At 33.9% G+C, this 16821-nt stretch overlaps 2 protein-coding genes across 6 annotated transcripts in view; one reads left to right on the plus strand and one right to left on the minus strand.

Annotated features, from left to right (window-relative positions):
• The window catches only part of LOC148307728 (glutathione hydrolase 1 proenzyme-like), a 62777-nt gene that overhangs the window by 41909 nt on the left and 4047 nt on the right, over positions 1-16821 (plus strand). The window lies entirely within an intron of this gene.
• Positions 2180-16764, minus strand: LOC148307730 (sec1 family domain-containing protein 2-like). Of its 2 annotated transcripts, none has more exons than XM_088262887.1 (9): positions 16414-16764; positions 14992-15198; positions 13932-14240; positions 12452-12624; positions 10476-10696; positions 8625-8794; positions 5887-6176; positions 4777-4938; positions 2180-2826 (listed from the first exon to the last, which is right to left on the minus strand). In XM_088262887.1, exons 1-9 carry the CDS (start codon positions 16606-16608, stop codon positions 2604-2606), a joined length of 1950 nt encoding a protein of 649 aa, XP_088119013.1. In that variant the 5' UTR covers positions 16609-16764; the 3' UTR covers positions 2180-2603. The 2 variants fall into 2 exon arrangements, with proteins under 2 accessions (XP_088119013.1, XP_088119014.1); XM_088262888.1 differs by lacking the exon at positions 16414-16764 and adding an exon at positions 15907-16031 and having other exon boundaries at positions 2474-2826.

Consider the following 16821-nt stretch of genomic DNA (forward strand, 5'->3'; position numbering starts at 1 on the left):
ATAACATGTAAGTACGTGTAGTAAAATCATTGGATAAGCTCATAAAGTACAATTTAAATCGATTAAAAATCGTTGTGCATAAAAGGTTGTGTGAACCAGATACGTACTATCCCGGGCCAATCCAAACAACTGAATAGATTGGAGGGCCACTGAAACAAATACAGCAGAACCTCTATAATCTGAACGCCAAAAAATTTACCCTCTGTTCAGACTAGTGGATTGTTCAAATTACTGTACAGAGAATCTGTAGGGTATTTTTATAAAACAAATACATATGTATGTATTGTGAAATTTAAATGTGTTTATTCATATTTTTTTTAAATAATCAAATATTTTAATTGGTCAAGATTTATTTAATGATGTACTTGACTTTTGGTAAGCAATTGGGACAATGTTTGTGACAGCACGGATTTCCATTTTGGATATTCCGTTTTTCTGGGATGATTGGGCATTCGGATTACAGAGGTGTTCGGATTAGCGGGGGTTCGGATTACAGAGGTCCTACTGTATGTCCATCTGACAAACATGATAAAATGCAAACAAATACAGAGTTCAGAACTCCCCTAATATGTAACAGTGATAGAAAACTTGCTACCATGTAGAAAAATAAATGTTTCATTAATTTATTTGCAATATCATCAAAATAAAGTATTTTTTTAAAAGGAAAATTTCCGCATTTGCGGTAGATCAAAAATATATAAGGGCTGCACAATAATAAGCTGTGCTTTAGACAGCCCTGTGCATAGATTCCATTTTTCCCTAAAGGGAAGAGTTAAAACACTTTTTCAACAGTTGGCATGTTGAGATACAAAGTTAAAGGTCCGAACAGAATGAGCATGTACTCATATATATGTATATGTATATAAGCTACATAATTTTTTGTTGAAAATTGCTTGACTGCAAGACTTAATATTAACATTTAAAGTATTTTCTCACAAACATTAATTAAACACATTTTTTTAAACCAATCTCCGATTCAAGGGCAGATTTACAAAATAGTTCTGATTTTGGCACTTGCTTAATGTTACTACAATGAGCTTGTGCATCAATAACACTAAATGACATAAGTAAGACATCAAGACATCAATATTTTATACTTAAAAAAATTCAACTTTTAGCTTGGCGAGTACCAAAAGTTTTTACAAGTCAGAATTTAAATTTTACAATCGACTTAGTGATTGACAAATTGATGACACAATACATATATATATGCGGACTGTGATTTTTTTTTAAATTTTGTATTGCCTAACATTAACTTACTAACACACATATATTCTGTACAAGAAGTTTAATAAATAAACAAATAAATATTAAAAGAAAAGGTTAAAATATTTCTCGATTTCCATTAAAATAAAATAAGTTATATTTGAGATTATTTACAAATAACGTTCACTGATTCGGTAACTCTTCAATCATAACAAGACCAAATGACCCATCTACAAAATTATAGAAAACAAGGAATTAAGAAAATATACTCCTAAATGAGAATTAGATTTTTATTATTTTGATAAATATGTATTTTGAAACAAAAGAATAATATTTTTATTTAAAATTTAATTGGTAAATTACTTCTAATTCTTAAAATCTATTGTGACAATGAATGTGAAGCTAAATTTTAGAGTTGTGCCTTTGGGACGTTGAAGGATGAAGAGGGGGTAAAAGCTGTTTCTTATTTTTTGTCACTAGGAACAATAGAAAGTAAGCAAGAAGCTTTAGTTATTTAGTCAAAATTGCTAATCATAGATTAGAAAAATTGCTAATTATTATTTTAACATAACATATATCGCTCACTCCTTTCAAGAACGTCATAAATCAAAAAACTTGATTTTTCAGGAGAACGTTTTTAAAGTTTAATAATATAATACAATGTATTAAAAATAAATATCAAGCCACTTATTGAACTTTTTATTGTGCAAAAATCTTTTTAGGTAAAACCTGAAGGTTTTTTCTCCATTTGAAAAATATTAAGTATATTTAAAAAAATAATTAAATAATATATTTTCTTCAAAATGCAAAAACAACACTTTCTGCCCTGTAGCGGGTAAATATTAAGTTAAAAATATGCCGCTTTTGCTGGGATATAGTACATTTCCTGGGCATTCCGAAAACATGCACAACTGAAAATTGACGATTTTTGATTAATGACGTTCTTGAAAGGAGTGAGCGATATATTTATGAATTTTTGTCGTTTCTATCGTGAATTTCTACATCATTGTTGTTGTATGTAATTGCTATTAATGATTAGCGAACTCGGAGAAATTGTTATTTCTTAAATATGATTTATTTTCCCTAATTCTTGTTTTGAATTTTGGGGAAGTCGTACCAACGTAAGATTTTAAGAAATAGTGGTATTTACCTAGTAAAATTTAAATTAAAAACGCATGAAAACCACAAAGTGACAGCTGAATCAATTAATGAAATAAAAAATTATAAATAAAACACAACATCACATGTACTAAATACAATCCAGTAAGTTAATCAGTGAAGAATATATTAGGTATTTCAGTATATTTAAATACATTTTAATGGTAATACAATACTTCAAATGGCTTTGCAATTTTTCACTCTGTGAGCACTGGAAATATTTGAAAAGTTGTACAATTTTATACTAAATACAATGCTTGTCGCATTGTTTCAACTGGATTAGCGATAGTAGTTGATCCTATTAAGAAATTGGTATCCGTTCCGCTGGTAGCAACCGCTTGGTGAAGTTTTCTGCACTCTTCGACGGTGGCTCCTCCCACAATGAACAAGATAACTAGAGGATTATCCATGGGATGTTTCATTACATTAGCGTTCTTCTTGGCCGCCGTACTCATCAAGATACTGCCAAAATGAAAAGGTAGAATCAGGAAAGACTTCCATGATAAGTGACCAGTAACTAGTGTAACTTAATTACTTTAATTGAATACAACATTTTGAGTGTCTAAATACTTGTTCTCAAAATCTAGATTATCTCCAATTACAGGAGTTATTATTATATTTTTTTTAAACTACTAAAATTCCAAGAATTTGAGTAGTGTGGTTGTCAATAATGGGAAAGAATTAAGAGTGAGTACCTGCACGAGTGCAGTAAAGAGATTTAATCAAAATTTCACAGTCAAAACGGAAAAGCTTTTGTCTGAAAATGAAGGTATTTTTGTCACACCCATTTCATGTATGATATTCATAATTTATATGCAAAGTTTACAACATTTTCAGTGTGTGAAAATACTTGTTCACAAAATCTGGATTATCTCCAATTAAAGGAGTTATTTTCATATTTACATGTTACATGTGTGTAAAGCGATCACTTAAACCAGCCTATGACGGTCGTCAGCCCCGTTAATGCCCAGACTTCCATATTCTTCTTCATCTTTGATGAGATGTCAAAAAAAATACTTTAATTGAAATTTATTTTTACTTTATACTGTTTATACTTTATTTCGTTTATACCGTTGCATTTTGTGGTATAATGGTTACTCTGAAAAGGACAATTTGTTTCCAAATTTTTATAACAAATACAGCAATACCCTGCTGAATGCTGTTTAACGCTACCCTTATTTACGCTGTTTTACTATAATGCTGTTTTAATAGCGCGGTTCAGTGATTCGCCGAGGAATCGAAAAATGCAATCTTTTACTCAGGGATTTCCTAATATGTAATATGTACGGCGTGTCAACTCTTGGGAGTTTGATTGGTCAGTTTTTACTGTTTCGGTCGTATGTAAGGTGTGTGCATTCCCAATAAGTTTACACATGTACTACAATACTGTATTGTCGTTTTAAACGCATAAGTTTTTATATATAAAATCGGGATAATTGAACACTGTGTAGAAAAGCGGCTGAAATTCGTGCAAAAAAGTGTAGTAAAAGAGTGCAAAAAATAGACCCAGCTTAGCGCTGCTTCGTTTATTGCGCCATTTTGCTAGCACAGATTACACGCTATTAATGTATACAGCAAAAACTTCATTAAATTACATTCACATCCAAATTGAAATCTTTGTCTTTCTCAACAATAAATAAGTCCAAACACAAGCCATGTGATGCTGGGGAATTTGGGATACGCCTTTTAACGAGATCGATAATAAATTATTTGACACTAAAGTTGAATAATTACTTCATTAAACTCTGTCAACAACATCCGGCAGAATTTTTAAAGAATGGATAAAACAGAGGAATAAAAAAAAACTTAACACTTCAGGAAGTTTGGACGTAAATGAACGTCAGTGCGAATTTTCCTTAAAGGAGTATCGACGTTCATTAATGAAAGTCGAAGTCCGTCTGTCAGTTAGTATGATGTAACTTGTATAGCAAGGACATCTGTGGATATTTGTGTGTAATTTTTTCATAATTGAAAAATATTTCGAAGGTGTTTTTTTTAAAAATTATTTTAACATAATTTCTGTCTTCATTATTCGATTCGAACCCTAATCCGCACCCCAATGGTGCATAGGGCACTGCATCATATAAACGCAGTGTTATCTTGATGGTTAACACACGAAGGAAAGGTGATCAGTCCTCTACTTCAGGTACCAGTCCAGGGTAATACATTATTAAATAAATATTAAAATGAAAAAATCACTTATATTCATTAGACCCCCTCTGGGAATCGAACCCGGGACCTCCAGAACGGTAGCCGAGCGTGCTGAACATTACACTACGGAGGCGGACATCTTCATAATACATCAATTAAATGAAGAAAAAAAATTAATGTAAAAAGAACCCACTCCCCAAAGAAAGTTGGACATCAATTTTTGTACTCCCGGAAAGGTTAATATGATAAATGCAAACTTACTTCAGCCCACTCCTCAGGAAACCTTTCAATCCGTCAGCCCGACACTTGAGATCTGGCATTTCTGGCTTCTCGACGTCAACCAGATCATAAACCAACTGCTGCAATATGCCCTGGTACTCCATGGGTGAAATTTCATCGATTACTTTTATTACCGTTTTGTATCTGAAAAATGAAATTTTAACATTTAAAAAACAGTATTTAATTGTCATTCAGAGTGTATTTTGATACACCATGTTGAAAAGGTACAAGTTCTACACTAAATTAGGTTGTGTTTGAATGCCGTAACATGGGGCGTGCGATGATAGAATTGGCTGTTGACAACACATACATCAAAAGAAGTATGAGGTATACAAAACAATATATGATAGAAATGAATGGTAGATGTTCGAATGGTGATAAAAGGAAAGGATGCAAGGCTGAGATAAGCGTTATCAATAAAATTAAGAAAGGTGTGTTGAGATGGTTTGGACATGTGGAAAGAATCAGTGAGGAAAAACGGTAAAATTTATGAGGTGAATATAGTTGGAAATAGGAGAGGAAGACATTCCCAGATCAGATACAAAAGCATATAGACTTCCTGACAGACCTCTCTTGCAAGCCAATTATTTTATGAACTTAGCAAAAATAATAAGAAAATGTGTAACAAAATTGTATCCCAATTTTACCATGAATTGCCATTTAAAGATTTCAATGTCCCTGTTACTGCTGATCGAAATAAATACAAATTTTGAAAACACTACAAAGTATCTTAAAGTGACCCAGTAAAGGCAGTAAGAGGAATTAGTAGTTAGTTAGTTCAGTTAGTCAGCAAGATCCGATTCCAACCCGACGTTAGCCGGTATATAGATGTCTCCCCAACCCCGACCAGCACAGCAGACAGACACGGAACAGTGCCAAGGCAAGAAAACGTTGAATAATAAAACTAGTTATAAATATAATTATTATAAAATTTCATCAATCGGCGGGTATGTATGAGGAGATGCATGAACGTGGAAGAGGCGAAAAATGTTTGCAAAGACAGAGTGGTATGGCGTTCTATTCTCTCTGCCTACGGGGAAGCGGCGTTATGGTTAGTTGGTTAGTTAGTTAGTTAGTTATAAAATTTCGTACTTTAGTATGTTCTTTCTCGTCATCGAAACGTTTTTGAGCCTTTGAATCAGTGTTGTCGCAAGCGCTTTGCAGCCAGCTTCATCCTTAACGTCATCCAGGTTATCAAAATTGAGCGGTAGTATATTGCGATCTTCAAATAGCGCAACTTGCAATGCTTTCTGTAACTGCTCTTCTTGAGCAGTGGAGAAAGTCACGTCACACCCAGCCATTGCATAAAGATTCACAAGCAAACACAGTAACCGCTCCAGAGACAATCCACGCTGCTTACGAAATTTGATAATGTTGCTGATCTAAAACCACAAAAAGAATTTAAAAATTATACATATCAACTATCAAATATTAAACATTTTATAGCACGCTAAGACCTCACTTTCCGTCGTAGATACATTCCAAAATATCACGACGCAAATTGAAACAACGCAAAGTGAATTGCTATTTTCCATTGGAAATCATATAAACATCAAAGATAGCGATAATGAGTCTTAATTCAGTAACGACGCAACTTCGAAAAAACACAAAGTAAAACGACGCAAAGCGAGGTCTGAGTGTATTTATAGTATACAAATAGACAAAAACTTTAATAGTGATTTAAACTAAAAAAGAAAGAAAAATGTTTGGCAGTCACCCAGTGAGAGGATGTTTCTGTCAGTGTCGAGTCTTATTTTTATTTACAAATAAAATAATAATAATAAATAATAAAAACAATTATTTTTTGAAAAATCATAGTTTAAATTCATTAGCTTTATCATTTTAGAAATTATGACCGCAATTCTAGAATTAGGTTCAGAAAGTAGGGTGGATACTTGGGTGGGAAGTTGGATTCCTGCCTTTGTTAAGCTATTTAGAAAGTTATCTGTTATGAACGGACACTGAAAGAACATATGGTTCGCATCTCCTGTATCTTGCCCACATCTGCTATATGGTGATGTGACGCACTTTATCTTATAGAGATGCACAGGCAGTGAGCGGTGCCCACACTTTATATGATAATAATAATAAAACCCTTATCCGCACCCCAATGGTGCATAAGGTACTGCTTCATATAAACGCAGTGTTATCTTGATCGTTTATACATGAAGGAAAGGTGATCAGCCCTCCGCTTCAGGTACCAGTCCAGGGTAATATTGAATAAATATTACAGTGAAAAAATCACTAATATTTATTTGACCCCCCTGGGAATCGAACCCGGGACCTCCAGAACGGTAGCCGAGCGTGCTGACCATTACACTACGGAGGCACACTTTAGGCGACAAAAATAATAGATGTTAAAAACCATACGCAACATCTTAAATACAAAAGAATTAGTAAAAATTAACTATGCTTTATCTCAGTCTATTTTACAGTGTGGGATTATTGGTTGGGGTAGTGCGAGTAATGCATTATAAAATATTACTACTGATGCCCAAAAATAAATAATGAAAATAATGCTTAAAGTTCCGAGACAGACTCCCACAGAGGAAACATTCCACAAATTACAACTTATAACAGTCAAACAACTATATGCTAGAGCAAGGGTGGCCAACCCGGGTATCTACTCGCGGCCCACGGAGCAAATAACACATTTTTTCTTTGAGTGTACACAAAACCACCAAAACAACATACCATCATGAGTAGTTCGTATCACATCCCATATATGGAAGTATTTCACTATCCTGATAATTTCAAGACCCATAATGGCGTCAAGTAGTAAAGACGTTGGACTAAAGAAGAGAATAGTAACAGAAGAACTGAGAAGTTTTCAAGACAGACGGACTATAAACTATTTTTTCGTGGAATTTAAAACAAAGCCAACATGCGTGATATGCAATGATTCTGTTTCTACCTCAAAAAAATATAACATTTAAAGGCATTACGAGACTAACATGCAAATAAGTTTAATGAGTACCTAATAAATAAATAAATAAATAAATATAAATATATTTATTTATATATGTATATATATATATATATATATATATATATATATATATATATATATATATATATATATATATATATATATATATACCGGCTGCTGAAAAGGTTGGTCACACATGTGCTAGAGCAATCTTTACGTACGCATTTAAGAATTACTCTCACATAACACAAGAAAGCACTTCCCAGCAAAGCACACAAATCGCAATTAACACTCTTTGATATATATACATAGAATTAAACTGAAACACTGAAACTCGTAAAAAAAAAACCTAACACGTACCGTAGAACTACTTGAACTTTGATGTGTTACTTGAGCCCAGTACAAAAAAAAAATTATATCTGTATTTGGTCTACAATAATGAATACAAGATTTGTTGTTTCCCTGACAGGTGACACTTATTGTCATACATTCATTACTGTAGACCAAATACAGATTTAAATAAAAAAAATTGTACTGGGCTCAAGTAACACATCAAAGTTCAAGTAACCCTGTTCTACGGTAACTCTTTTGATCAAAGTAATTTTAAATAGTATGCAATAAAGTTGTACAACCTGCTTCCATTATTTATTAAGTCATTAAATAACGAAAGTATAAAAGAGCTATTCATAAATGGATAATAGAGTTGGGAACATCAGAAATAGATAGCATCATTCGGGCATCTCGTATTTGATTGGAGTTTTATAAATAAGTATTGTAAAATTTGCCATTGGCATGGGAAAACTCAGTGAGGGCACATTATAATTCGTAATCATGAGTAAGATAAAAACTAAATATATTACATATTTTAAAAATGGCAAAGAAAAAATAAGTCTTCCATTACCTGAGTCAATACGCTTGTTGAATCTCTACTTGTAGAAAGGTTTTGTAAGATTTGTTTTTCCAACGATACAATCAATTCAGTCTCCTGCATTAAAGGAGATTTTAGAGTCTGAACAATGGCTAAAGTTTGTTGTAATAATTCAGAGTGGTGCTGGATGATTTCGTAGCGACCTGTATATATTACAAGAAAAACAATTAACACAGTATTTTGATAATAAGTATATAAAGAAAGAAAGAAAAAATTAACACGTTGACTGCCACAGCAATTTTCAGAATTCCAGTCTAAAAAGTCAATTTAATTTAATCAGATATATTATTAAAAACTGTAATTATATTGAATTCTACATTTATTTATGTATATGTTCATACGTTTCGTCTTATTAAGACATTGTCAAACACTCATAATAAGACGAAATGCGTCACATATTAACATATACATAAATAAATGTAGAATTCAATCCAATTAACCTTGTTTAATTTTGGATACACATATTACCCAACAATTCAATTTGGAATTCTACCAACTGTCTGCAGTTACAATAAATACATAATTTTATTTTCTGTTCATTTATTAATAAATTTTCTGTTCATGTAATGTTCAAGCCAGCATTGATTTTTTGTTCTCTTCCCAGAAGCCATCTATCCATATTAGCACCGATATATTACAAATTTTATCATAGCTGCACGAATATGGCAAGTAACACAGTATGAGATAACTCATAGTCGGCGTCCTAGCAAAGAACGCAATCTACAAGTTATCTCGTAGTCGGCAGTCAATGTGTTGGGAACAGAGTGAATGGTGCACTGAACTCAGCTATGGCAAATAAAACGCTATCAACAAAGGCTAAACTGGCAGTACACAATGAATTCATGGTTCCAACCCTAATTTATGAAAGGGAAGCATGGAGTTGGCAAAATAAGGATGAAAGTAGACTGAAGGCAGCCAGAATGCATTCTCTCAAATGAATGTGCGTCAAAATGTTGTATGATAAATATTCAAATGGTGATACATATAAGGAAAGAATGCTAACTAAACTAACTAACTAACCATCATGCCGCTTCTCCGCAGCGGTAGGCAGAGAGAATAGAACGCCACACCACTCTGTCATTGCAAACATTCTTCGCTTCTTCCACGTTCATGCATCTCCTCATATATACCCGCCGATTGTTTCGACTCCTAACCTGACCGCTTTGAAGTATTTGGCCTACCTGATTGTGCCAAGTTTTTCTCGGTCTTTCTCTGCTCCTTATTCCAATTACATTCACCTCATAAATTTGTTTAACCGTTTTCTCCTTACCCATCCGTTCTACATGTCCAAACCATCTCAACACACCTTTCTTAATATTATCGGAAAGAATGCAAGGCTGAGATAAGCATTATCAATATAATTAAGTAAGGTGTGTTGAGATGGTTTGAATATGTGGAACGAATGACTGAAGAAAGAATATTAAAACAAATTTATGAGGCGAATGTGGTTGGTAATAGAAACAGAGCAAGAAAAATAAACAATCAAGTATTTCAAATGTAATAATAATAATAATAATAAAACCCTTACCTGCACCCCAATGGTGCATAGGGCACTGCTTCATATAAACGCAGAGTTATCTTGATCGTTTACACATGAAGGAAAGGTGATCAGCCCTCCGTTTCAGGTACCAGTCCAGGGTAATATTGAATAAACATTACAGTGAAAAAATCACTTATATTTATTTGACCCCCCCTGGGAATCGAACCCGGGACCTCCAGAACGGTAGACGAGCGTGCTGACCATTACACTACGGAGGCGGACATTTCAAGTATTTCAAATACTCAAAAGTTAGTTAGTTTTATACATAGTAATAACTGACTTACCATTCAAATTAGTCATAATTTTTTCCAAGTTTTGTACCGTTACTCTGGGGGGTAATCCCGCAGAGATAGAGGTATTGATCTCAATCAATTTCTTAAACAATCCAAGCATGACTTCCTGCTGACCCTTATTTATAAATTGGTTCAGGATCTCCCTGCTCTGCTGCTTCTTCGGGTGTGAAACGCACCCGGGACAGAGATGAACGTCCTCCGCCATATCGGTCCTAAAATCAAACACTTGTAATAACATATTGTGGCAACCCACACATCTACTATGGCAACTCGAATCGAGTGAATAACCGAACACCCTACGGAGCCCGCAACGAGCGGAAACTAGCCCGTCACACTTCGTCACCGTCCGTCCTCTGATCGACACGTATTTCAACTGTTCTCATATTAGAATCACGCGATTATTCCTAAATATTTCTTGATTGTAATTTTATAGAACTGAATAAATTTGTGTTAAAAGTAATCCGCTTTCATCTTGCTTCCCTTCTGTTAAATTAAATTGGTATTCAACTAGAAACCATAATGTATTGAAAGCTGTCCCACCGCACGTCCAGATCTGATACGGAAGCATCTAGGCTTCCTGACAGATCTGCTCTTGCTAAGCATTTTTTTTTTTTAAGTTGCATAATTTATTGAAAATGTGAAACAATATAAAATTGTATCCCGATTTTACTGTGAATTTACACTTAAAAGCTTTCAATATACTTGTCACTGCCAATCTAAATAAATACAAGTTATAAATTCGTCACCAAATTTTCTAGAAGTACGTCTTGAACCAAAAGAGGCAAACATAGGTAGCAAAACGGTTTTGAAATTTTTGGGGAGCCAATTTTTAATTTAAAATAATTTTATTGAATGTGTAAAAGGTGCATGAGAATGGTTATCTTTAGTATAAATAGGTATGTTTGCTATTTAACGAGCCTTTTATTGGCATATACAACATAAAAGTGGTTTGAAACTAGTGTGGTTCCTCAAAGTTTATTTTCTTTTCAATGTTTTCATCTTAACCTGTTTACCGGGGGCGGTCGGCTGTCCAATTACGCAACTTGTAACGGGCGCGAATACTGATTCACTCCGTGTCTTAAATTCATGTCGAGACATGTACGGATGACTAATCGGCTGTCCAAACTCAAAACACAGTAAGGGACATTCTTTTGTAGTGTTTTTTTTGCATTTTTGGACTAAGTAGATTCTACTTAGTCCAAAAATGCAAAAAAAAACGTACTACAAAAAAATGTCCCTTACTTTTAATACCTTTGTTGTTCGAAAAATATACGTCCATATATATAAAATAATAAGCATATATTTCAAGGACGTATTCATATGTCTTACCCGTACCCGATATTGTTTACATTTGACGTATTTATGCGTCCCGCCCAAATAACAGGTTAGGCAAGAATAAGGTTTAATGAGGGCTCATGTGTGCTTAAATGGCACCATCCCTCCTTACCCAACGAAACTAAAAATGAACATACACAGAATAATTTTTTAAAAATTATCAAAATGACTAAAAAAAAGTCATTTTGAATTTGACAAAGAACGAGCCACGAAAAATTCTTAAAGAGCCGCATGTTGCCGACCCCTGCACCAAACAAAAGCAATGCGATCGTTTGATATCGTCATAGGCATTATCGATATAAGCATTATCGATAAAATTAAGAAAGGTGTGTTTGGTTTGGACATGGTTTGGACATGTAGAACGAATGAGTGAGGAAAGAACGATAAAACAAATTTATGGGGCGAATGTAATTGGGAAAAGGAGAAGAGGAAGTCCGAGAAAAACATGGCACGATCAGGTATGCCAAATACTTGAAAGCGGTCAAGTTAAGAGTCGTAATAATCTGCGGGTATGTATGAGGAGATGCATGAACGTGGAAGAGGCGAAGAATGTTTGCAAAGATAGAGTGGTGTGGCGTTCTATTCTCTCGTGATGGTTAGTTAATTAGTTAGTTTGATAGATATCGTCTTACACATTGGCTTTGCACAGAACGGACATATTGACGGCTACGTCCACGGAATGGCCGGGAAATCTCGGCAAGATGCTCATCACTTTATCTAATAAACATTCAGAGTTGTGCGACGTCGGTCCGCACATGTCCACCGTCCTATCTACCAGAATGACAGACACATTCCTAGTTGCGTTCTGAAATGAAATAAACACATCAAATAAGTTGGGGAAAGAATAAGCAGAGAAAGAGTAGTGAATACAAACTGAATGCATTTAACACATTGTGTACGGTGTGCACATATTTGTGCGTTTCAGAAACCTTGTGTGGTGGCGGGGTGCACATTTTTGTGCATTTTGGCTACCTTCAATTTAGTATACAAAAAACACGTCATAAACTTCTAATCTCTTGGCCTTTTTGCTTTTGTTGTGTAGTGGATAGATGTCGTTGTAATATAAAAAATAATACTGATATTTACTGGTTCAAAACATAGCTAATGGTCGTAATCTGTTTTGAAGGAAATGTTACAAATTAACTTTAAACAATGGATACAGACGGTGCGTTTTTTTCTTGGTCCTAAAATGAAATAAAATACAAAGATCATTGTCCTTTACTTAAGTCGGCAGTTGGTACTTACAAAGCAATAAACGCGTGTGGGGAAAGCCCATAAATCATTTTTTATTTGCAGATTTTGAGTTTTCGGCGGTTGTTAAACTGTGTTGTTATTTTCTAATATTTTATTAGTGTTTTTAACATTTTTTTTTATTTTTGTGATTTGTGGACTAACATGATTTTATTTTGAGACGTTAGAGACCATTTAACCGTTTTTGTATTGTTTTCGAGTTCAACCTCAAGTTCAAAATATGAAGTTCACTGACATATTTTATATTTCCGGACAGCTGTCTAATGTCGCCCGCCTCAAGATACAGTTTTATCAAAACATTGCCGTAACTAATATGTTAAAATGTGATCTCGTACACGAATGTGTAATGAATGTGTTGCAAAATGATAAACTTGTCTTCCTAGTGTAATGGTTTGCACGTTTAATTCAATTCAATTTATTTATTTCAATTAACATATACATTACAAACTATAAAAAATTTTAATCGTATACATTAAAATAAAATATATGCAAGAACTATTGCTAAAGGTGTAGAAGAATCCCGCTTCGGAAAACTCCTTCAGACACAAAACAGATCAATATCCAATGAGATATTGTTCAACATAGCGGTAGCTCTTCCTACAGGCATAACCATCGGCAGGTTGGTCCTGTGTATAGGAATGTGAAACAATCTATATCCACGCTGTCTTAGGTAACTATCGGGAACATACAGACCAATGTTCCGGATAATTTCAGGATTATCGATCAAAACGCGCAACAATCGATAAAAATGCGTAATCAAATACAAATTCCTTCTATCTAGTCTCTAAACTATTGTAGCCAAGCATACCCTGGACTAACTACCATAACTATCATAATTAACTATTTTTTTAAATAACTTACCTTTCTTCTGGATGTGGCAGTAGGCAAATGCTCCAGCACGCCGGCTAGAATGGAACTAAATGCTCCCATGAAATAAATATCTTCTTTGGCGTTAATGTGTTCCAACAAACTGTTAAGATTGAACGCTAATCTTCTCACTTCGTTTTTATCTTCCAACGGCAAAGTGTGCAAGTCCACATTGGCGAGGTTTTGTGGAGACAAACTATCGCCAAACTTCGGAAACAAATTTGCGAAAACGGGGGTTGTGAATATGCCGCTGGTGACTGAGATAGCGAATATAGGACAGTACAAAAATTCTACTGCGCATGGCTAGAACAATGGATAAAAAAAACACGAGAATTAACAAAAATTTTATAAAATAAAAACTAGAACTTTGTTTTTAACCACTTTTTTATTGGTATTTTTCTACAACCGGTTTCGACAAGAACCATCATCAAGGCTAAAGATGTACTTGTTTGACCCAGATGATGACAAGGTTTTTGTAGAAACCGGTTGGAAAAAAGTACCAATTAAAAAGTGGTTAAAAACAAAATTTTATTTCTATTTTATTCTAACTTTAAAAAATATGCCACAAAGTATGTGTGAAAAAATTCAAGAAATAACATACACTTCTCAGAAGTTTAACGGGATATTTATCAGGATGATATATGTATGAGTTCCAAAAAATTTAAAAGTGTGATTGTCAATCAAACACAATAGATGCCTCTAGTTAAATTCTAGTGATTCAAGCACAATGTATCGAAATCGGATCATATATATATATAGAACTTCCAAGAATTTGAGTAGTGTGGTTGTCAATCATGGGTACAATTGGTGAATGTTACACGTGTGTAAAGTGACCAAACCAGCCTTTGAATAGGTCATAAGCCCTGTAAATACGGAGACTTCCATATTCTTCTTCATCTATGTTGAGATGTCAAATGTAAAAATACTCAAATATTTTACAAAGGAACCTACCCATTTGGTATTGTTTTTCCTAGAATGGATTTGTAACCTGGTGTGGCAGGTACTACTAGATTTTGAGTACCTACAGATAAAATAAAGGGCCATTACACTATACCTTTTTTTTAATACAACTAATGATGCTCTCTTCCAATTCTTCGCGAGTAATGCCGTTTGCTTCAGAACTAATGACATCAATAGGAGTTGCCGAAATCAAAATGCAGTTTGTAAATTGGCTGTTTCTCAAAATCTCTTTAACCGTATCAAGGTTATATTGGGTCACCCTTGATATAAATACACCTTTTGTCTGGTGCGGGGAACCAGCCTAAAAATAATAGAACAAACAAAACTTAATTCATTAAAACAAACAAAAGTGACGGGTTGTGGTCCCGTGGTTAGTGTCGCGGACTCTTGAGTCAGAGTTTCTGGGTTCGAACCCACTCTACCACAATTTGATACCTATTTTTAATAATGAGCCGCTTAGCCTCACAGAAATAGTATGAAATTCAAATATTTTTGTAAATAACAAAAACACAAATATTTCTCTTTTTTAAATTTAACATCTTTTCTTTTTATTATTATTTGAATGGCGAGTGTTTTTGCCAAGAATTTTCACTCATGAATTACATGAAATTATAGTAACTTTAAACATAAAGAGTAAATCCACTTACAAGTAGGCATAGGCTATGAAACTTAAGAAGTTGAAGCCTGAGTAGGGTCATGATAAGCGGTGTTGCAATGGCAACATTGTAGTGATGGTGTAGCTAGATTTCAGAGTCACTTGGACGTTAGGTAATTTAAAAAAAATGTATATATTATTTGAAATGTCCTGCTGTAGCGTATTAGATTGCAAATGTAAGGTTCATAATTTCAGCCATAATTAGACACAAATTTATTTGTATTTTAGAACATTTTCACTGTATTTTACTAACTGTAACATGCACTTCAAAAAATTGCCTCTGAATAAAATTCAGGCGCTTCCTATACTCGAAATTGATATAAAAATATCCAGTGTTTGATTTCAAATTCTTGCCAGTTTTAAAAATGGCCATATATTCAATGTTGCGGGAAACCTATATCCATCTGGCAACATTGTAGTGATGGGAATCGTACAACGAAGTATGTAGACCCCCACACATGCATTTTTAGTACACAAAAACACATTACAATTGTGTAATGCAATGTATTCTCAGGCAAACACCCCCCCCCCCCCCTCCGACAGGGATTGAGCCCCAAATTCTGTGATGACATTTTGGTAAAAAAAAATAAAATTGATAAAGCGCGTCTTATAGTTCAGAAAACATGGTAGTGTTACCAAATTATAATATTACAAATAATTGTTTTAAGTACTACAAAGTATATAATTGTTATAAGTGCATATCATAATAATGCAAAAAAAACTTATATCGGATTTCTTCAAAGCAATATCAGCCAAAAAGCCAAAACATACTTTTAGGAGGTGAAACATGTTTAGCAAATCATAACAATTCTACAATTCTAATATGTATGTTGCTTTACAAGAATATTGAATAATTCTTACTTCAAAAGACGACAGGGCTTTAACAGCAACAGCTCCGGCATCTGTTAAATTGAAAACACCGCCCTCCCAATGCAAACACTCGGCTAGACAATCTTCGATGAAAACGACGCCTCCAATAACAGCCTTGTATATTTCTTGCCACCACTTTTTTGAAAACTCGGCTACAGAAAACGCGTCAACGTCTCCGGAATGCATTGTGTAGGCCAATTAAACCTTTTTGCATTTATCTTTTACGTTTATTGCAAACAATATTCTTAAATTATATTTTAAACTAAAATAATATTGAAACCGATCGAAATGACATTTCCACCCTCCACGAAGTACTGTCAAAGTTGACTTTTCATTAACCATAGACAAAAATTATCATTAAAAATAATGTTGCCACTCTTCATTTCAGATTATCTCAAT

The sequence above is a fragment of the Brachycentrus maculatus genome, unplaced genomic scaffold (genome assembly GCF_059751285.1).
Source record: "Brachycentrus maculatus isolate JH-2025_06_01 unplaced genomic scaffold, ASM5975128v1 h1tg000190l, whole genome shotgun sequence".
In the NCBI taxonomy this organism is placed as follows: Eukaryota; Metazoa; Arthropoda; class Insecta; order Trichoptera; family Brachycentridae; genus Brachycentrus; species Brachycentrus maculatus.

Bases quoted from the DNA above. Each gene is read 5' to 3' on its own strand.
- LOC148307730 (XM_088262887.1), bottom strand. From the start codon at position 16,608: ATGCATTCCGGAGACGTTGACGCGTTTTCTGTAGCCGAGTTTTCAAAA. The intron at 10,697-12,451 runs GTAAGACGATAT...GTTTGATTTTAG, and splicing joins GTTCTGTGCAAAGCCAATGT to GACCGATATGGCGGAGGACG. The intron at 6,177-8,624 runs GTAATGGAAGAC...TTGTGGTTTTAG, and splicing joins CAACAAGCGTATTGACTCAG to ATCAGCAACATTATCAAATT.